Source organism: Typopeltis vanoorti, chromosome 6 (assembly GCF_054136105.1).
Source record: "Typopeltis vanoorti isolate ZY-2024b chromosome 6, IOZ_Tvanoo_1.0, whole genome shotgun sequence".
Classification (NCBI taxonomy): domain Eukaryota; kingdom Metazoa; phylum Arthropoda; class Arachnida; order Uropygi; family Thelyphonidae; genus Typopeltis; species Typopeltis vanoorti.
Genome location: NC_143554.1, coordinates 129,227,836 through 129,250,684, shown reverse-complemented (window position 1 = coordinate 129,250,684; position 22,849 = coordinate 129,227,836). Strand labels below are relative to the sequence as shown.

Here is a 22,849-nt window from a genome sequence, read left to right as displayed (position 1 = left end):
CTGCATGCAAATTTGGCCACCTGCATTTCTTGGGGATCAGGAAGTGGTGGAGAGAATTCATAGATGACTGACCAAGTTGGTGACAGGTCTGTGGAATGTTTCCTATGAGGATAGATTGAGGGTGTGTGAGTTGCAGAATTTAGCTGACATGCAGAGAGAGGGGATACGATAGAAACTTATTTACTAAAGGGATTCTATAAGATTGACACAGAATTTTGCAATACATGCGGAGTAGGGGGAAAAACAAGGGGTCATGCTTGTAAGTTGTATACACACACATATATATATAAGAAATAAATAATGTGTGTGCATTGCATGCATGCTGGGTCACAATGGAAAATGTATTTTTTTTATTATGGATCACAGTTTGAAAATATCAGATTGAAAAACACACTGATATAGAGGATTAGATAATAAAAAAACAATCTTTTTATGCAGTTTTTGATTCATTCTGGGAACTGATTGCAGTAGAAGTAGGAAGCATTTTTTCCTTCATTTTTAATTTTTTTTTTTCAATGCACTTGATTTTTGTTTCTTTAAACTGAAAATTCAATCTATGTTTAAAAATTATACTGAAACAAGATGCTGTAAAAATAGCTCTAACATTAAAAAAAAAAAAAAAGTTTAGTTTTGATGGAATATGTGAAATAATGTGTGAAATGAATAAATTCTTTTTAACCATCAGACTTGATAATTATGTTTATTTAAAAAAAAAAAAACACACTAATATTTATGAATCAAAGATTCAGAATATTTTTAATGAAAGATATTGAAGAAGTTTGATCATTAACAGCATGAGACTATTTCTTAAATAATCTTTGTAAATGAATAATGTTTGTGCTAATATATCATTAATAAATATCATTATGTTGAAAATATTCCCCTTTTAAGATTTGGTTTATGCCTTATAAAATTATTTAAATCTGTTCCTCATGGAATGACTTATGAGTATTGTTCACTTAATGTTTTCCTTAGTTTCCACACAAATAACTATTGACAAAAAAAAAAAAAAACTTTCAATCTTTAATTTCTAGGTATTACCCTGGTAGTGTCACCTTTAGTGTCGCTTATGGAAGACCAGATGATGTCTCTTGAAGCACTGAATGTACCAGCAGCTATGCTTTCTGCCAGTTGCACCAGAGGGGAAGTAAATGACGTACAGAAAGCCATGATTGATAAGAATGCCCATCTAAAGATACTTTATGTTACACCTGAAAAATTGGCAAAAAGTAAACGCTTCATGGCAAAACTAGAAAAGATGTATGAATTAGGACGATTTTCTTGTCTAACTATAGATGAAGTTCACTGCTGTTCACAGTGGGGAAATGATTTCCGACCTGGTAACTAAGAATAGAAAAAAAAAAAAAAAATCATGAAATTAACTTTTAACTTAATTTAAAACTGTTTTATTTTGTTTTATTTCTGTCCTTTTGTTTTTGTGTAATTTCTTTATCCAAGTATATAAAATAAGTTTGTACATGAATATTTTAACGTATTCCTTTTTCGCATTTAATCGTTTACATTCCTGATTAGTCTTGATTTGTTTTTGAGTTTGATTAGCACATATCAAAGTGTCATTGCTGACTTCATCATTACTATTTCATACCATATACTCTCAAGTGATCTAGAACTTACTACTAATATTTGATCTGTTATTTCATAGATATCTAATTTGATCAGCATTTAATTTTCAGCAATGAAATACCGCGAGTTGGCATATTGAAAAGAATTATAACACCAGAGTGAAACAGATATGAAAAACTTTATTAGCATAGAATGTTCACCTAAGTATCATAGGCATCATCAGTACAAGATCACAGAATGGCAATTAAATATTGACAGACAATTCTAAAAAATGCCACCCTAAGTAGCTAATGTAAGATAACTATAAAAGGTCGGTAATTTTCTAACTTATTTAAAAAAAAAAAAGAATTATATATATTTAGACAATATAAAGTTAGGAAAGATTTTTGGACAAACAGGAAGATCTTCTTTTATTCAGCTAGCAGAACACAAGTCTTATATTAAATATCTGAACAGTCTGGACTTGTATTGCATGGTATCAACACTCAACATAGAGTTCATTGGAACAAGACAAAAGAGTTCTTCATAAAAGTCATTTCCTCATAGAACTGCTTTATAAAGAAACATGAAACTTTACTTCACTGTCCTAACTTAGACAAATCTGATGGTCTATGTCTATCCCATCTGCGAGAGAGCAGGACTTTTTAAATCAGCTAATCTTTCTTAACTTTATATTGTATAAATATATATATATATATATTTAAAAATAATAATAAGTTAGGAAAGTACTGACCTTTTATAGTTGTCTTACTTAGGTGATGTTTTTTTAGAACTATCTGTTAATTTTAATTGCCTTTCTGTGATCTTATACTGACGCCTATGATACTTAGGTGAAAATTCTATACTAATAGTTTTTTTACGTGAGTTTTCCTCCAGTGTTATAATTCTTATCGACATTTAACATTTCTCTCTGCTTTTCTCCTTTCTTAATGCATCATGCCATTCATCTCTTGTTCTTGCAATAGATCATTTCTTACTATCTTTTTTTTTTGCTATCTTACTATTTTTTCCTAGAAGAATAGATTTCAAACACCTGTTCTGCTAAAAAGTAAGAAATGATCAAATATCTTCAAACACCTACTATGCTATCTGTCATTTTGAGTTCTATTCAACTTATCATTCTACTTTAGAGTCATCTTGCAATTTTTACAAGATAAATATATTAGCTTGAAGAAAGTTCATCCTCTAACTTTCACATTACACATTGTTGTGAATCTTCCAAGATTCACAATACTGGCATTCCTCAAATACATACAGTGGATGAAATACGTTCCCCCACTTCTTTGCTATCTAAACATCTGGTTGGGTTGAAGAAGAAGATGAGGAAGGGTACTACTAGAGTAGTACCCTTCCTCATTCTATGTGTTTCAGTCCTTTGACATTCAGTACAGAGAATCTTTCCATCTTATATATCAGAAATCTTCCAAACATAGCAACCTTTATATAAATATCTGGATATCTCTAGAATTCGTTGTTCATGTGTTCTACTCTATGTTGATAGAAATTGAGATAGAAAGAATATCTCAGTAATGTGGCACAGAAAAAAAAAGAAAAATCTGTCTTTCATATCATGCACCTACCACTAATCACAATACACGAGTAGATTGGAATACAGCCACCACACCTTATCTGAATGAGATTCTGCTCATGTCATATTAAGGAATCCTCTGCTGTTATTCCATACATCACTAATAAGGATCAAGGATTTATCTTAAATGATGTCTGGAAGTCATTAATATCATCTCGTAGTTGTGGAGAAAAGATGATGCTCCATACCACTCGTATTTCATTCTCATTATTGCTATTTTATCAGTTTATCTGAAATACGTAATTTATGAACATAATTTTTTACCTTGAAGAATCTTCTAATTAGTTCTAATGAATATAGATTTGTGTGTCATTCTTTTAAATGCGATTAACATTGCCATTATTAATAGATTTTTCTAGCAACAAATTACTCTTATTAATTTTTATTGGCAAAGGTATGGAACTCCCTCTTGCTCTTTGCCGAATTGATTGTAGCAAAACCCAGTGTTTTCCCAGAATTTTTTTAGTATTCACTGTCACCATATAATGACTTTTACCAGGCAGTGCAAATTGTACTGAATTCATTCCCAGCTGCAGATGGTTTTCAGAATACTGATGACATCTGAAATGTAAAATTCCAGATTCTTTAAACTGTGTTCAGCATCCATTTTTCTTTTCTTTTTATCCATATTTAGGATAAATTATCTGTAATATTTAAAAGTAATATTACAAAATATCTAATATTTAAATAAATAAATGCTATAGCAACTACTTTACAAACTGACAAAATAAATATTATCAAAAATTTACACATACATGGAATAATGCATAGAAAAATGCTTGAATATTCACTATGATTTGACATAAATGACATAACATAAAGATGTGGAGATGACAGTGGCAACAAGAGTAACCACATAATAATCATAAAGTACTGGATCATATTCATTTGGGCATTGCTGTGCAAAGTTGAGAAACTAACCAATCGAATGTCAGTATTTGTTTATTACACATGGTATTATTGATTTCTGTTAAGGCAGGGAATGTAAACAAACTCTCCTCTTTAATAAAAATGTTTATTTTAAATTACTTAAAAATGTTTTTAAATAAAATACAAATATTTTTTCTTCTATTTGTTAAATATATGCTGAGGGCAGGCACATTGAATCGGCTGCATCTGGCCCACATGCTGTATGTTGTGCATCCCTGAACTATGAATTACAAAGTACTATGCTAAGATGGAACACTTACTGATAATACAAATGGAATATCATATTCAGAGGATGAACCACTTAACCTAATGATGATACCAAGTGGAGGCTTAAAGCCTTTATGTGAAGACATTAAGGAGAAAGTATATTGAACCTTACATGAATTTTGGATCAAGTGATGAATGGTCAGCAATGAATGCATGAATGAAGTGACAGGAGCACTTAATGTTTATACCTGTTTTTGTTGACTTTTAGAAAACATTCAACAGTATAAATCAGAAAGTGGCATTAATGTACTTGTATCTTATGGAGTTGACAGGAACCTCATATGTCTCTTGCTGAACATCAATAACAATGCAGAGTCTGATATGAGAAACTATGGAGAAATAGGAAGATAGTTCTGGACAACAAGAGGCATGAGACAAGGAGACCCAATATCCCCAAGCAAGTTTATCATGCTGTTAGAAAGAACATTGGATGTCATAAAGGATAATATAAGGGGAATTTCAGTTCAAGGTATAAAAATAAACAGTTTGTAATTTGCAGATGACATAGTGAATGCCTCCTCCCTGACTCCTATATATATTTATATATAGGAGTCAGGGAGGCATTATATTATATAATGTTATAATAATAATAAGGATTAATAATAATAATAATAATCATTATTGCAGATGGCAAAGAGGAACTAAAAAGAAGACTGCTGAAGTTAAGTGAAGAAGGAAAGAAATATGGGTTTGATAATGAACATTAATAAACCAAAAACAATGATATTTGGAGAGAAGAGGATGAAAAAGGAAATTAAGGACAACCGACAAGAGCTGGAAGAGGTGAGGAACTTCACTTACCGAGGGAGTAACATGATGCATGATTTAGATTGTAAAAATGAAACAAGATCTCAGATAACAAAAGCTAAAGTAAACCAACAGGCAATGGACAAGATATGGGAAAGTACATCAGTGATCTTTCCCATAAAGCCAAAACTGTTGGAAACATGCATATTCACAAGTGCTCTCTATGGTTGAAGACTGTGAGATGAATGTTGGTTTTCAAAAGAACATAAACCTTTTATATGAATATAGAAAGATTCTTGTAGATAGGCTTATACGTTGGTAACACATGACTATTAAATTATTTCAGGAATTTACAACGTATACTGGAATATTAATTAAAAGAAACTTTAATAAATACTTCCTATATTTTGGCAATGTCCCATTGCCATCTTTATGGGAACATACAGCTATGACACGTGCATGCAGGCACTACAAAAAGCAAATGAGGCAGAAGAGAGAAAACTAACACTGTTCTTAGAGTCCTAAAGGTGTCCCCTAGTGGGCTATATTGGGTTGTCTTGGCTGTTGGACCAAAGTTCTCAAGATGCAAGCTTCTCAAATTTGGGGCAGTCTCATGCACCCAAATTTGTTGAGGTTTGGAAAATTTTCTTAGAGCTGAGGCTGATTCCATGAACAATCTTTCATATTTGAATTTGATGCGGTGTAATAACGTAACTTTCTTCCAACATATCCTGTGGTGGGTATCCAGAGCATGGTCTGCAAACCCAGAGTGGCTGTATTGATGAAACCTGATGTAGTCTGTGTTCTGATATCCTGACATTTGCTGTCCTCCCTGTTTGGCCAAAGTAGGACAGTTTACAGCTCCAAGGGACCTGGTATACTCCAGGTAGGTTTTAGGGGAAAGGCTGGTCTTTGGTGGATCAGATAGGGGATGCCAATTTCTTTGCAAATTTATTGCAAAGAGAATCTAATGCAGAAAGTAATTCAATGGAAACCAAGGTTTTTTGGACATACCTGCAGGATGAATAACAGTTGAAAGATTAAAACCTGATGCTTGGTACAATGGCATAAATAGAAGAGGACAGCCAAGGCAAGAATGGCGTGGAAGGAGTTTGCAAGATTCACGTTGCCTGGCAATGGATAGAGAGAAATGGCAAGGAATGGTTAAATGAGCATGAGACACCAATGATGAATGAATAATTAAATAGACTCAAGTAAAAATCCTTTGTCATATTCTATGGCACTCAGTGAGTAAAAATAACACCAGGATTGATGTAGGTCACATTTTTGTTTAATTTTGTATATTACTCTGCTGCATTCATGCCTTACTAGCATTACTGCTCAACTACCTTCACAAGAACAAAAAATATTTCTTTAATTTCTATGCCTAGAATAGTTTCCTCCATTGACTTAACTGTTATACTGTACTTACAGTGCAGTGGTATGGTGTTTATAGTTACAGTTCTGACTTACATAAAGCTTGGATTACATAAAGGTTTGCAAGGAAACTTACATAAACCAGAGAGAAAGGGAGATTATGTATACACCAAATTCTGTCTCCCTTTGTCAGTATTAATTTTATGATTTTCAGCTAACATATCTATCTCAGTCCTTAAATTTAACATTTGATTAATTATATTTAAAAAAAAAAAGTGTTGTGCTGAGAAAATGAACAGCATGACTAATATTGAGATGGTTTTATGCTATTCTACTTACTTTTTTTTTTTTATAGATTACAAATTTTTAGGTATAATGAAAAGACAATTCCCTGAAGTTCCAATTTTAGGACTGACTGCTACAGCAACAGCAAGGGTTGTTAGTGATGTTCAGAAAATTCTTAATATTCCAGGATGTCTTGTACTAAAGTCATCTTTTAACCGGCCAAATTTAAAATATGAGGTGAGCATAACTTCCTTAAAATATTTCATATTTATAAATTTAGGGACACAAAAACACACATATTGAAAAATACTATTTTATTAATTATTAATATAATTCAAATAGTATTTTATTAATAAAATAATCTTTTCAACATGTGTGTTTTTGTGTCCCTAAATTAGGGGTGCTTAAGGGTCAAAACTGTATAACTGAGAGGAGACCTCCACATAGCCTTTAAAGGAATGCGGAGAACTGACCAGGGCTTCTGACATAATGTCTAATCTTCACCGTCTCGTGGTGCACCCTGTTGGGTATCTGCCTGGATACTGAATGAACAAGGATGGGCTGGCAATTTGGGATTTAGCTGACCAAATTTTATTCTTATTGACTTAAACCAATATACAATATGATGGTACAAGATGACAAAATTTCATGCCGGCTGGGGCATCGCCCAGTTAAACAAGACCCCCATTATTTTCACCAGGGAACCAGGGCGAACAGCGAAAATTCAGCTACTGGAACAAATCTGAAAGCACACCCCTAATCAACATCACCAGAGTTAAAGATCAGTACTATCAACATAAGAAGCCTGAATGGCAAAGAAATGGAGCTAGCTGAAGAATCAGATAAGTACCAGATCGTCACAATAGGGGTGACTGAAACAAAAAAGAAAAACTGGTGAGATCTTTCTGAGCAATAAATACAAAATGTTATATTCAGGAAATGACAATCAAGGAAAAGAAGGAGTAGCCATAGTATTCAACACAAAATACGAGGCTAATCATTCTTGAATGGCAGGGAGTCTTAAGTACAGTGATGTGAGCTAATATATGAATGGGGGATTGGACAATGAGACTTATTTGTGCCTATGGTCCCACAGAAGGTTTTACTAAGGTAGAAGTGGAGGAATTTTTTGATGCTTTAGAAAAAGCAACTGACACAATGAAAAGTTGGTCTTTGTTGGGGATCTAATTAGCAGAGTAGGAAATGATTGTCAGACATACAAAAATATTTGGGGGAAATTTGGAGAAAAGAATAAAGCTAATAATAATGGCAAATACCTGTTGGATTTCTGCTCAGGACATGGACTGGTTATTACTAACACACTATGTTCCAACATAAAAATGTGAACAATTCCCATGGAGAGAAGAAGCAAGGAATAAGAAAAGTCTCATTGACTATGTTATTGTTGATAATGATGTTTTCTGTCTGGTGCAGGACACCAGAGAGTACAGAGGATTTGAAATTGGAAGTGATCACTATTTAGTCTTGAGTAGGATAAAAAATTGAATTTCATATTGAAAAGAATAACATGTAAGAAAGTTTTAAAGCGAGTAAAAGTTGAGCAGCTCTCAGATGTGAACTGTAGATTAAAATACACAAAGATTATTGAACAAAAAATGAAAGAGTTTGAGAACAGGAACCAAACCTTGGAGATTCAATGGCAAGCCTTGAAGAAAACACTGATTGATTCAGCCAGAGAGGCATGTGGTAAGGTAGTCTGCAAGGATAGAAAAATCAGAACTCCATGGTGGACACAGGAAGTTAAAGAGGCAGTGAAGGAAAAGAAGAACGTATATCAAAAGTTCCTGTCAAATAAGTCAGCTTTTGCTCTTTGAGAATATGGAGAGAAATCTAAGAAAGCAAAACACTATGTAAAACTAGCTAAACAAAAGTCATGGGAGGACTTTGCCAAGAACATAGAAAATAAATATCAAGAAGTTGGTGAGATATTTTGGAGGTTGTTGAAGAAGCTTAGAAATGGAGGAAAGAGTACTGTAAAAGGAGTTAGAGATGACAAAGGTGACATGAAAATGGGAGAAAAACATATCCTTGAAGTATGGAGTAATTACTTCGAAAAATTGCTAAATGAAACAACAGTGATAGCACAGTGATAAAAAACACTCAACAGGTATACAGTCAGGAATACATATCCATACTTGAAGTAGAAAAAGCTTTCAAAGGCTTGAAATGTGGAAAGGCAGAAGTTGATGATATTTGCCCAGAAATGCTAAAGTATGGTGGTTTAAAAGTCTTACGGTGGCTGCACTGCATAGTTCAGAAGTCCTGGACAGAGGGACGAATTCCCGATGATTGGAATAGAGCTCTCATAGTACCTGTATATCAATAGGGAAATAAAATTGAAACTCAGTAGGGAAATATGAAGGTATTTCCCTACTGAGTGGTCTTGGTGAGATTTATGAAATCATGGGAATATAACAAAGATCTGTATTTAAGTTTTGTCGATCTGGAAAAGGCATATGACAAGGTGCCAAGAGAGAAGATATTCAATACACTACAGTTATATGGTGTCAATGGGGCATTATATCAAGCAATACTTAGTCTTTATTTGAGTTGTAAGTCAGCAGTTAGAATTGAAGGAAGTACAGGAAGATGGTTTAATGTTAAATCTGGTGTGAGACAAGGATGTAGATTATCCCCTCTGTTATTCATTATCTATATTGATCACATTATGAAGGAAAGTGGTATTAAACATGATATCAGAATTGGAGATGTTAATGTCAGCTTTCATTTTAAAAATTTTTATGGAATTTACAACCGTGTTAAAAAACACAGTTTTTAACACGGTTGTAAATTCCATGAAAATTTTTAAAATGAATGCTGATCACCGTGTAACCCTAAAAGAAAGGGTTAATGTCAGCTCTTTGCTTTATGCGGACGATGTTATACTTCTAAATAAATCCGCTACAAGTGTGCAAGATTCCTGACTAAATTGACTAAATTCCTGACTTCATACTATATCTATTACTGTTATAATAGATATAGTATGAAGGTCAGCATTAAAAATACAAAGACAATGAAAATAGGTAGAATTGTTGAAAATGTCAACTGTGTTGTGAATGGAGAACCTGTGGAACAAGTAAAACATTTCAGCTACTTAGGCCCGATTTTTAGTGAAGATGGTAAATTAAATATGGAAATAGACAACAGAATCAACAAAGCTGGTATGGTAGGAAGTCAATTGAATAAATTCATATTGAATAAGAGAGAAATTAATCGGAACACTAAATTAGCTGCATACAAGACAGTGTTCAAACCAGTTTTAACTTATGGATCTGAGAGCTGGGTCAGAAGTAAAACACTTGACCAAAGACTAGAGACCGCAGATATGAGAGTCCTGAGAAGAGCTAATCTCTGGTGGTATGGTTACTTAAACAGAATTGGCAAGGAAAGATTAGCAAAACAAGTGTTCTCTGCCAGGTTGGCAGGAAAACGACCCAGAGGTAGTCCAAGATATAGGTGGATTGATATGGTACAAAGTGCTTAAGACGATAGAAATATAAGATCTGGTAATATTGGAGTGTTGACAAGTAACAGACTGATTTGGAGGAAAATTGTAGATAGGAAGTTAGTAATGATGTAAATATTTCATGTAGTACTATCATATCCTGTACACCCCTTGAGAGTATATATATGTCAGGAATTTGATGATGATGAAATTTATAAATATGAATGCTGATCACCGTGTAACCTTAAAAGAAAGAATCCTTAAAATATTTGTTTTCTTGTGTTTATACAGCTATTTAGAATATGCTTGTTGTATGTGAAATGCATTGCTCGTGATAATATTTTTTTAATGTAGCTTCTGCCTACTTAAGGTTGTAAATCTCTAGTACATTAGCACTGAGGGTAGACTAAAAGTATTTAAATTATTTTTCATCATCATCATCATCAAATTCCTGGCTCTTGAAGTTCAATCTTTGATCTATAAAGTAGGGTTTCCATATTGTCTAAACCTTGGTCCATCCATAATAATGATGTTTGATAGGTTTATAAATGTTTGTGGATAGGATTCACAGTGGGAAAAAAAATGAGTTGGACAATTCTAAATGCAGTTTAATATGAAAGACATAAGAAAAATGCAATGCAAACAAATATAAATTTTGAATATTATTATTATTATATGGGCACCTCCATGGGTGCCCATATGGACAGATTGGGTCTCCCATAATGAGTCTTTGGACTCATTATGGGAGACCCGATCTGTCCATACAATCTCATTCCTCTCCTTGAACCCATTAATAGGTAGCACTCACAACTGACTCTGACAACCCAATCCACTCATTCACAACTCTCCAAGCAAAAAATCTAGTCCTTGCACCCCTATTAACCACACCTTTATTCATCTAACTTCCAGGGATGACCCATTTTTCTGGTCCCTCTTTTGCTAGATTGACCAGAAATATTGCAGGGGGAATATTGTGAAATATTTCCCCTGCATCTAGAACCCTTTAAGCAACTTAAATGTTTCTATCATATCCCCTCTTTTTCTCCTATCAACCAACTTTTGCAGTCCACACGCCTTCAATCTGTTCTCATAGGGAACATTCCTTAGGCCACTCATCATCTTGTTTACTCTCCTCTGAATCCTCTCCACTGCATCCTCATTTCCAAGAAACCCAGGGGACAAGACTTGAGCACAGTAATCCAGATGTGGGCATATCAAGGCCTTATAAAGAGGAATGACATCTTCCTTATCTCTACTTGTTAATTGTTTTTTTCAATAGCCAAGCAATCTTATGGGCTACCTTAGTGATATGTCCTGTAAACTTTAACTCTCTGTCTAACACCACCCCTAAATCTCTAGCTTCATCTATTTCCTGGGGTACAGTGCCATCAATGTAATACACAGCTTATAATCAATATATCCCAAAATGCATACCTTTACATTTCTCAACATTAAACTGATGCCCATACTGACAGCCTATTTAACTCGTCCTGCAAGTTCTCTACATCACCTTGATTGACTATTTCTCTACCTAATTTTGCATCATCAGCAAACAACTGAATATTTCCTTTCAGGTTATTTCCTTTATATGTACAAATTAAACAGCAGTGATCCCAGCACTGAACTTTGCGGCATACCACTAGTCACCTGTTTTTTTGCCTTGTTTCTGTCCCTGCATATACAACTTTTTGATATCTGTTCAGCAGCCCCCTTCCTATCCACTTAATCAGTGTCATATCCATCTCCATTTGTTCTCATTTGCATAACAGAGTTCCATGTAGTATTCTGTCAGATGCCTTTACAAAATCATTGCGTAACCATTTCCTTTATCCAATTCATCTGTTATTCTATTATAACAAAAAATAAAAAAAATCAGCTAGCTCCTTTTTATTCCTGTATGGGATTAGGCGAGGCCCTTTTAGCCTTTCTAACTTTTGGAGACTGAGTGGGCAGTGCAATCTCCACTGGTAGCCAATCAGAGATAGCTGGCCCAAGGCTCTCACTAATTAAGCAGCCTGCAGTGAAGATATGGCACAACAACAACAAGTGCCACCATCTCGTGGTCCCTAATCCTAACACAATATTTTAATGTCTGAAATAGTATGGGTTCTATAGTCAATTTTCTTGAGTTTACTGGCAAAAAACCTGAGTTTCTGGGAGAAAAAAACAGCTTGCCCATGCCAGAGATCAATTAACTTACGAACCAGTCAAAAAACGACTTAATAAAAGTTCCTGTAGTCAGTGACTAGACTTGAACTTGAAGCCTATCTTTGGGCGGTTTAGTGCTGAAAAGTGCAAACACCACTTCCACTGAGCTAACAGGCTTATTAAGACATGACTGACCCTTCAAAAAGCCATGTTGACCCTCATACAATATCATATTTTTATCTACCCATGCTTGAATACTTTTTTTACCAATTTTTCTAGTACTTTTACCACCATGCCTGAGATACTGATCAGTCTATAATTTGCTACTGTAGTCTTCCCTCCCTTATGCAAAGGAATTATTTTTTCCTCTTTCCACTCCCTTGGAACTCTACCAGAGCTGATACTTAAATTAAATATCCTAGTCAAAGACATTCCCATTTCCCTTGCACATTCTCACAAAACAATCCCTGGCTGATATCCCATCTAATCCCACAGGTATTTACATTGAGATTCTGCAATATCTTAAGAACCTCCAATTCATCCACCTCTGTTCCCACATTAGTGTCTGTCACATAAGTTACAGTAGTAACCTCATTAGGAAGATATATCCTTGCAAAGTGGTCACTCAGTAATTCAACTATTTTATAATGCAAAACACATATCCGCAAGGAGATGTATTTTGCATTATGGGAGATACTGAGATAGGAGTGTTGATAGCTTGCTCCACCTTTGCAAGGAGTTGCCCAGTGTTGTACCACTTTACCCCAGTCCTGAAGATACTTTCAGGCACAAACTTTGTTTGCACACACTTGGATAAAGGATTAAACCAAATTTATTATAGTCTGACGAAGTGAAAAATAAACTTTCAACATCTTTCTCTAAATCCAGAGTAATTTAATAAAAAGGTGGTACACCATTTGGCAGCTCCTATAGGAGGAGATGACCTTGCTAATGCTTCTGCCTGGTATCTCCACTTGGGCCTGGCTCCCACTGAAGAGACCTCAATAAAGGTCAAAACTAGTCTGGGTAGTGACCTTCCCTTAATGCTTTACATTATACATATCTGCAAGGAGATGTGTTTTGCATTATGGGAGATACTGAGATAGGAGTGTTGGTAGCTTGCTCCACCTTTGCAAGGAGTTGCCCGGTGTTGTACCATTTTACCCCAGTCCTGAAGATACTTTCAGGCGCAAACTTTGTTTGCACACACTTGGATAAAGGATTAAACTAAATTTATTATAGTCTGACCAAGTAAAAAATAAACTTTCACCTTGGATATTAGCTAACCTACAGAGAAGAAAAAAGACATAGAAATGAAAATGACTTTAAACGTGATTAAAAAGCAAGTTTTTAAACCCTCGAAGGTACAAAAACATACTTGGATTAGAGCTTATAAAACATTGGCAAGACCAGTGCTGACTTATGGAAGTGAGGCATGGATGATCAGAAAAGGAGATGAGAGAAGAATAACTGCAGCAGAAATGAGATTTATGAGACTGCAGGATACACCTTGTTATATCATAAAAGATATCATGGAATAAATGAACAACCAATAATAGAATATATCCACAACTATAGATGGAAATGGAAACAGCACATTGAAAGAATGGACAATAGTAGAATCACCAAACAAATCCTTGAATACAAACCTGTGGGGAAGAGATCATTTGGAAGACAATATAAAATCTGGAATGAGATTATAACAGGCCCCGAGGCCTAATACAAGATAGGAAGATGATGATGACATAAATGTTGTGGAACATAACTGTTACATAAGTTGGGGGAAGGGATGTCTGTATATCTTGCAGTTCTTTTGCTGATGAAATGAAATGCACCAACTGATTTCAGTTGTGAATAGCTTAGTTTAAAAAAATTTTGAAAATAAGGATTCAAGATGAAACTTGAGCTTCTAGCATTTGTTGTACACAGATTTTGAGATGAAATCTTCATCATCATTAAAAAAAAAAAAAAAACTTTTCTAAACTGAAATCCATCAGATCACCAGTCGGAAAAATTATGTATAGACTATTGCGTTATTTTTCTTTAAACCATATATGTAGGGAACCTTTTTTTTTTATTGAAGATCATGGCATGGGCTACCATAGAGAATGTAAATTATATGCATAAGCTGAAAGAAAGTATTTCCATTTTTCTCATAGTCCATATCTAGAAATGAACAACAAACATTCTGTTCCTTTATTTTTCAAAACTGAACTATTTTCAAAGTTGAATTAAGATTTAGATAAAATCAAACATATAATAATGGCAATTTTTGTATGAAAAAATGATTAATAAATTTACTTACTATTAAGTAATTATATTGCTATTAGTGGAAAAGCCTCGTGCTTATATAAATAGCAATATATTCCATTTTAATGAAATAAAGAGCCAAAAGGCTTCACTTCGACGATGTTAAAATTATTTAAATTAAGGGGATATTTAATCCCACATTATTTCAAGGCCGAATAAGAAAACTCTAAGATAGAAATCAAAGAGTTTCATGACGAATATAGCAAACTATAAAAGTTCGGCTAGTCTAAGCATGAGCAAACACCTGGGTGGTACAACACTGGGCAACTCGTTGTAAAGGTGGATAAAGCTACGATCGCTATTCTTAATATTTACCCTAATGTAAAACTTATCCCCTAGGAAATGTATGTTGAAACCGGTCTGGGTAGTGACCTATCTCCCTTAATGTAAAACAACATACATCTCCTAAGGGATGAGTTTTACATTAGGGCAAATACTAAGAATAGCGCTCGTAGCTTTATTCACCTTTAAAAAGAGTTGTCTGGTATTATACCACCCAGGTGTTTGCTCACGCTTAGACTCGCCGAACTTTTATAGTTTGCTATATTCAGCATGAAACTCTTTGATTTCTATCTTAGAGTTTTCTTAGATAGAAAACTCTTTAATCTTTAATCCCACATTATTTCGGCTTTGAAATAATGTGGGATTAAATATCCCCTTAATTTAAATTATTCCATTTTAGATTCTGTAATAAGTTCCCATGACTATTCTAAACATAAGAAGAAATGTTATATTTTTCCTTTACAGTCAGAGTAAAAGCTGAACATATTCATTAGGAGGTACAGGAAAAATATAATATTAGTTCTGCAACCTTAAGATGTTTGTTTCTTATGCCATTTATTCCAGCATATGAGATTTTAGCAAATAAGGTATCATTGTAGTTGAAACTTGTTTTGCTGTTCTAGTATTCTCTGATATCGTCGATTCCTAATTACAATGAAGAAGCCAGCAAGTTTGAAACTGTGCTATCTGATAGTGGATACCTTAAAAAGAACTAATAAAAGAAAGATATGTAGATACTTCAGTGCTGATGTCATGATTAGTTCATGACCTCCAAGTTGCAAAGCATGCATAGTTTACTCTCACTATAGTTAGCTCATAGGCACCACAAAATAGTTATTTATAGTGGATAGTTTATATATATATAGAATTTGCTTTAGAATAGCACCATGACTTATAGAGCTTCATTTTTGAAATTATGGATTCTAGAACCGTGTTAAAATAACTCTTTTTATTATCCCGATGTTTCAATCTTCATATCAAGATCATCATCTGGAGCATACACAAATATACAAGACAAGCTGCGTTACATTACAAACCATAAGCTAAAGAAACAATGAATTGATCACATGTTATTCTACTAGCATGACCTCTAGTGAAAGAAAAATAAAATAAATAAAATTTCATCAAGCTAGATTTAATTTATGATTACATGAATAAACATTCTTTCTTACAGATAGTTTTCCTTCTGTCACCAGAAGGAAAACTATCTGTAAGAAAGAATGTTTAGATGTAAGGAAGAAAAAATAGGATATCACGGTCACCAGTGATATCCTATTTTTTATTATTACAATTGTTATTTTGATTTTTAAAAAAAAAATTATAAATTACAACAAGAATAAACATTCTTTCTTACAGATTTTTTCCTTAACAGTGATGTCCTATTTTTTAGTATTACAATTGCTATTTTTGATTTAGGATCCTGGATTTTCTACAGTCCTGTTTATAGTTGTTCTTAGAGAGGAAGGATTCATGGGACGAATATATGCCTTCCATATGTATGGGATTTTTAGACCATCATTATTGTTCAGTTGAGGTGGCTGATAATGATCTCACAGGCTTCCTTAAATTTGGGTTCATACCATGTTTTGGTGTGTAGACAACTAGTGCTTTTCCCGTCAATTCTATGTAAGGTGTTCAGGGCATGATCAGAAAGGCCAGCTTCACTATAATTATTATATTTAATGTGTTGTTTATGTTCTTTTTGTCTGATAGGAATTGTGGGTCCTGTTTCTTCTATGTATGGTATGTTGCAGGTGCAATAAATACGGCATACTCCAGGGTGGGCCGGCGGAGGGAGTGGGTCTTTGGATGAGTTGAGTAAGCTTTTTAATTTTGCAGGAGGTTTAAAGGTGGCTTTGAGGTTGTATTTTTGTAGTACTCTGTTTATTTTGTCTGATGTCCCTTTAATGTAGGGAATGGTTATAGTTTTATTGTAGTCTGGTTTGTCTTTGTTTTTTATTGAGGTCTTGTAGAGAATTCTGTTAATAGTGTTTTGGCTGTACCCATTTTTTTGGAAAGTATTGCCGATCACTTTAAATTCGTCTTTCAGTGCCTGTTCACTGGAGCAGATCTTCAGAGCCCTGTTTTTTAGAGTGTTGATGACACCTAGTTTTTGTGTTGGCAGTGGTAGGAGTTTGTGTATATATTGGCCAGTATGTGTCGGTTTCTGGTAAACTGTGAAGGAAAGATTGCCCAAAGGAAGACTTGTTACAAGTGAATCTAGAAACGTCAGTGAGTTATGTTTTTCAATCTCAATTGTGAACTGTATACGTTTGTGTTGCTTGTTTAGGTGGCTAAGGTATGTGTCTAGTGTCTGGCAGCCATGAGACCAGATTGCGAAAACATCATCAACGTGTCTAAGCCAGACTTTGGGTTTTAAAGGGAATGAACCTAAAGCAAGTGGTTCAAATTTTCCATATAAAAGTTAGCAATAGGAGGGGATAATGGTGAGCCCATGGCTGTTCCTTCTTTTTGTAGGTAGAAAGTGTTTTGCCATACGAAATAACCAGAACGTAATACAAGCACAAAGAGTGCCATGATATCTGGAGGAAATTTGTTCTGTAAAAGAAGGATTGTGTCATTGATTGGGACATTCGTAAAGAGGGCAGAGACATCAAAACTGACTAATAGATCATCTTTTTTTAATGTAATGTCTTTGATGATGTTTATGAAGTGTTGTGTGTTTTTGATATAGGAGGGGGGAATGACCTACCAACTCCTTGAGTGGTGCTGCTAATTTTTTTGGCTAAGTGATAAGGCGCGCAATCTATTCCTTCGACTATAGGCCTTAGCGGTGCGTTTTCTTTGTGAATTTTCAGTAGCCCATAAATTCTCGGGGGACAAGCGTAGTGTGGAAATAGTTTTTTGACCATATCTTCAGGCCATATGGTAATTGACTTAAGTAGAGTCTCTGTTTTCTTTTTTATTCTATTGGTTGGGTTATAGTTAACTAATTGGTATGTGTTATTGTCAGAGACCATCAGGTTCATTTTTTCCACATAAGTAGTCCAGTTTAAAATAACGGTGGCGCTTCCTTTATCTGCTCTGGTTATTACGATGTTTGGATTTGACTTTAGTGATTTCATCGCTGTTAATTCGTCTTTAGTTAGGTTGCTTGTTATTGTTTTGGTATGATTTAAAATGTTGGCGGTTTCTAAACGTATTTTTTCTGCTATGTTATTTGGTATGAATCTTAGGCCTCTTTCAATATTACAAATAAATTCAAGTTTGTTTATCAATTTGGGTGCTATGGCAAAATTTAAACCTTTATTAAGAGTCAAGATTTCATCTTTGTTTAAAGATTTGTTTAAACATGATTGGTTTACTATGTTACTGTTACCTGTAGGTGATTGGTGGCTCCTGTTGTTTCTTGCTTCTGGTTGGTTGTTATTATATATTGTTCACTGTGGAGAAATTTGAAAATGGCAGCTGGTTCTGTCGACTTTTTAGTCTTTGAAATTCGGAAATTAGGTTTTCTTTCTTTGTTTGGAGGATGTGGTTCACTGTTGTCAGTAATCTTTTCCAGGATCATCCAGATTTTTCCAGATCAGATCAGATCCAGATCATCCAGACCATCCAGGATCATCCAGAGTGTTTACGTAGCTTGAAAGTTCCGTTTTTTTCCTTTTGTAGCTGGTTTTGTGTAGCGGCTAAGTTCTTTCTGGAAGCTTGGATTTGTTCTCTGAGAGGTGCTTTCTCCATGCAGAAGTATATTCATTGCACCTTTGTTGAGGTGAATTTTGTTTTTAGCCTGATGCAATTCAGATTGATATTGCTGTCTCTACACCGTTTTTTAAAAAGTGAGTCGATTGATCAAATTAGAAACATGAATCTTCAGCTTACCGTATTGATTGCATTGCTTGTGGGTCGAATCTCCATGAATTATCATAATCCTTTCTTTTAGTGTTACATGGTGATCAGCATTCATTTTTGAAATTATGGATTCTTTAAAATGGTGTAGGGACAGCAATATCATTCCGAATTGCATCATTCTAAAAAGAAAATTCACCTCAACAGAGGCGCAACGAATATACTTCCACATGGAGAAAGCACTTCTCAGAGAACAAATCCAAGCTTCCAGAATGAACTTAGTCACTACACAAAACCAGCCACAAAACACCAGGTTACCAAATCTGTGCAAGTAATCCATATGTAGCCAGATCAAAGGCCTTATACAAGGGAAGGAACCATAACATCCTTACTTCTAGAAGCCAATGCCCTCTGCATCATTTCCATTATCCACTGTGCTGTCCTCACAATTTTAGCAATATGTCACCAAAATTTTAGGTCCTTGTTCCACAATCACTCCCAGATTTCTCATCTCCTCTACCTCTTCCAAGATATTTCTGCCAATTGTGTACTCAACATCTCATCTTTGCTTCCAAAATTTCAAAACCTTACACTTGGTAACATTTGAATTGATAACCCACTCATTTACCTATTCAGACAGTGCATTCAAGTCCTCTTACAAAGCATCTGCTGTATCCAGATAATTCTCCCAACTTTGCACTATCTGCAAACAACTGCATATCACCATTCAGACCTCTCCCAATATCATTTACATACAAGTTAAACACCAATAGACCCAAAACAGACCTTGGGGTACACTACTAGTAACTTTCCTCTTCTGGGATATTGCTCCTCCATAGACAACTTGCTGATATCTATACTGGTAGCCAATCTCCAATCCGGCACAATAATTTACTGTTTAGCTCCATCCGTTCCAACTTAATTACCAGTTTGTCATGCAGCAATTTATCAAATGCCTTTTCAAAATCAAAATATACCACTGTGTATGCATCACCCTTATCCAATGTATTTGTCACCTTATAACAGTGGTGTTCAACCTTTTTTACTACGCTAGCTACTTTTCTATAAAAAGTTATTCGGCGATCTACTCTCTTATATAGATCACGTTCCCCCAACCTGATATCTGATTACTCATAAATAAACAACTAAAAAAAAAATACACAACTAAAAACTTTATTTGTGTATTTAAAAATTTATTTATCACTTTTAATTATTTTAATACAACAAAAAAAAAAAAAAATATATTGGAATAAAATATTTATTTCTCTATTTTGAAAACCAGAGTTAGAAAAAACAACAGATTGATTACAGACTCGCAAGTTACAGGAAATACTGATTGATTAAAAAAATATTAAAAAAAAAGTTCGAGTTTTCTTGAAATGGATTATTGATAAAAGATACAATCATTTCAGTTTTATTAAAATCTTTAAATCTTGAATTTATTTCTTCCTCAACTAATTCTATTTCACGAATAAATTCTTTTAAATCATAGCGAAGCATTTCTTGATTTTGTTCAAAAATTTTTAATAAATATGGGAGATGTCTAAATTCGTGGTCATTTATATTTTTCTTTAATAAAATAAGTATTGTTGGAAAGTTTTTATTGAACTTAACATGTCAATTAAATTTTTATCTCTACCTTGTAACTCTAAATTTAAATTGCTTAATTTCATCCAGAAATCTACTAAAAATGTATAACAACCATCTTTTATCACTCAATTGTGGAGAAATATCTCCTTTTTCATCAAGAAAATTTTTTATATCGTTAATTAATACAAGAAATCTTTCTGAAAATTGACTTCTGCTGAGCTAGTGAACATTATTGTACAACAGAAGTTCTCTATCATCATCTGCCTGTAATTTAAATAACCGCCATTGCAGGGCTTTTTCTCGAACAGAATTTACAATTTTAAATGTAATATCCAAAACATCTTTTGTGTTTAATCTTTTACTACACAGTACTTGTTGGTGAATAATACAGTGGTATGTTAAAAAATCTGGATATTTGTCATCATTTTTACATAATGAAATGAAGCCTGATTTATTACCTATCATTGCAGGAGCACCATCAGTAGTAATAGACACAAGTTTAAAAAGCAGAAGTTTGTGTTGTTTCACAAATTCATCAAATGCCGAAAATATGTCTTCTCCCCTAGTCCTTCCCAATAATGGTATAATTTTCGGAAGTTTTTCTTTACTTGAATAATCTTGAAATACCATGCGAATAAATACCATTAACTGAGCAATATCAGTGAAGTTGTTTGATTCATCAAATTGTAATGAAAACGCAACACATTGGTGAATGTCTCACATTAACCTGGCCTGGAAACTTTTCTCCGGCAATTGGAACTCTTTCTTTCGGCAATTTGAAACCTTGTGTGCAGCCTAGAAGTAGTCTCTCTCTAGCGACGTCTTGAACCGAGAAGCTCCTTTCTGGAAGCAGTTCAAGCAACGTGGACCCGGGCAGTCTCTCTGATGGCGACTCTGGACCAGGCGGCCTCCTCTCTGACAGCAATTCTGGAACCGGGACCCTTTCTGCTTGCTTCAGTCCCTTTTTATTAGGCCTCCTCTGAGACCTCACATGAAGTTTGGCAGCCCCCAAAGAATCAGTACGAGTCTTTCATCTTAAGTTTCAAGTTTGGCATGCCTTTTGTTCTCCTCCGTTTTCTTTTGATTGTAAGTTGCCAGCCATCGGAAAGTTGTTTGAACTCTTTCTGACTGACTTCGGAGATGTTTACACTTAGAGCCTGCAAGCCTTTCTCTTACATACAAGTTTCAATAACAATCTTTCTAATGCCATCATGTACAGCTTCGGTGACAAAAACATTGCCTTTGTTTTTAACACTAACATATTATTATTAAAGTAGTATATACAGTTAGCTTCTAAAGAGTTATTTACAAAAACATTTACTATAAACTATACCGAGACAAACAATGTTTATTTTTTTACAATATTCACATGGGACTTAACCTAAGTAAAAAATCGATGTAATTTGCTTTGGAATATTTAAGCTACAATCGAGTTTTTACACTTTGCTTATAATCGTATTCACTCGGCTCGCTGTTTGACTTCCACTGATCCAAATTAATTCATTTACCTGGATTTATAAGAAAATTACTGATTTGACAATTTTAACGAAAAATAAATAAACAATAGCAATACACTTAAAGCGAATTAAAAATAATACAAAATAATGATAAATAAAACAGTTTTAATTAAATTTGTTAGTAAGGAGGAATACACGAGATCGACCAAAAATCGCTCTGCGATCGACGGGTTGAATACTCCTGCCTTATAATAAGTAAGTAGATTATTAAAACACAATCTTCCTTTAACAACCCATGCTGCCCTTCAAAAAGTATTTTTCTGTTGTTAACCCAATTCTGAATCTTGCCACAACTCCAGTTACCAAACTGGTCTATAATTCAAAGCCTTAGTCTTATCACCTCCCTTTTGAAGTAGAACAGTTTTACCCTCTTTCCACTCCTTTGGAACTTGGTCCAGTGCAAGACTCATGTTAAAAAGCCATTGTTAACTCCCCCCACCCCCGAATATTCCCTCAAAACACTACAGCCTTATTAACATAGAGTTTGTTCAATTCCTCATATACCTCCTGCTCATTTACTAACAGCTTCTCCTCCTTTCCCACTGCATTCAAGGTCTGCATGATATTACATTCACAAGAATGAAATACTTTTATAAATGCTTCATTAAATACCTCAACTATATCCTCTGCAGCAGTTATCATTCCTCCAATTTCACTAATCAGTGCCACACACATCGAAAAAATTCCCTAGGATTTTTTTTAACTGCATTAGCTAACTGCTTCTTGTACTGCACTTGGTACTTTCCTTGCCTTCTCTTTGTACTTTCAAGCAATTGGTTGTTATAACCACTCATCTTTTGCTTCTTCCATAATACCTTTTTCTTCTTCTTCCAAGTTGCATACCTTACACCTTGATTCGTCCATTTCCCACCTGCTCTATTTAATTTCTTGACCTTTGGAATATAGTCTAATATTGCCTCCATCAGGTAGTTTTTAAGTGGGGCCCAA

At 34.3% G+C, this 22,849-nt stretch overlaps 1 protein-coding gene across 6 annotated transcripts in view; it reads left to right on the top strand.

The window, feature by feature from the left end:
* Positions 1 to 22,849, top strand: part of LOC150105935 (ATP-dependent DNA helicase Q1-like) — a 180,693-nt gene that overhangs the window by 54,893 nt on the left and 102,951 nt on the right. For all 6 annotated transcript variants that reach the window (XM_090393701.1, XM_090393703.1, XM_090393698.1 and 3 more), the window contains exons 6-7: positions 1,035 to 1,340; positions 6,849 to 7,015. In XM_090393701.1, the coding sequence (XP_090249827.1) occupies positions 1,035 to 1,340; positions 6,849 to 7,015 (473 nt within the window). The remainder of the gene's footprint in view (positions 1 to 1,034; positions 1,341 to 6,848; positions 7,016 to 22,849) is intronic.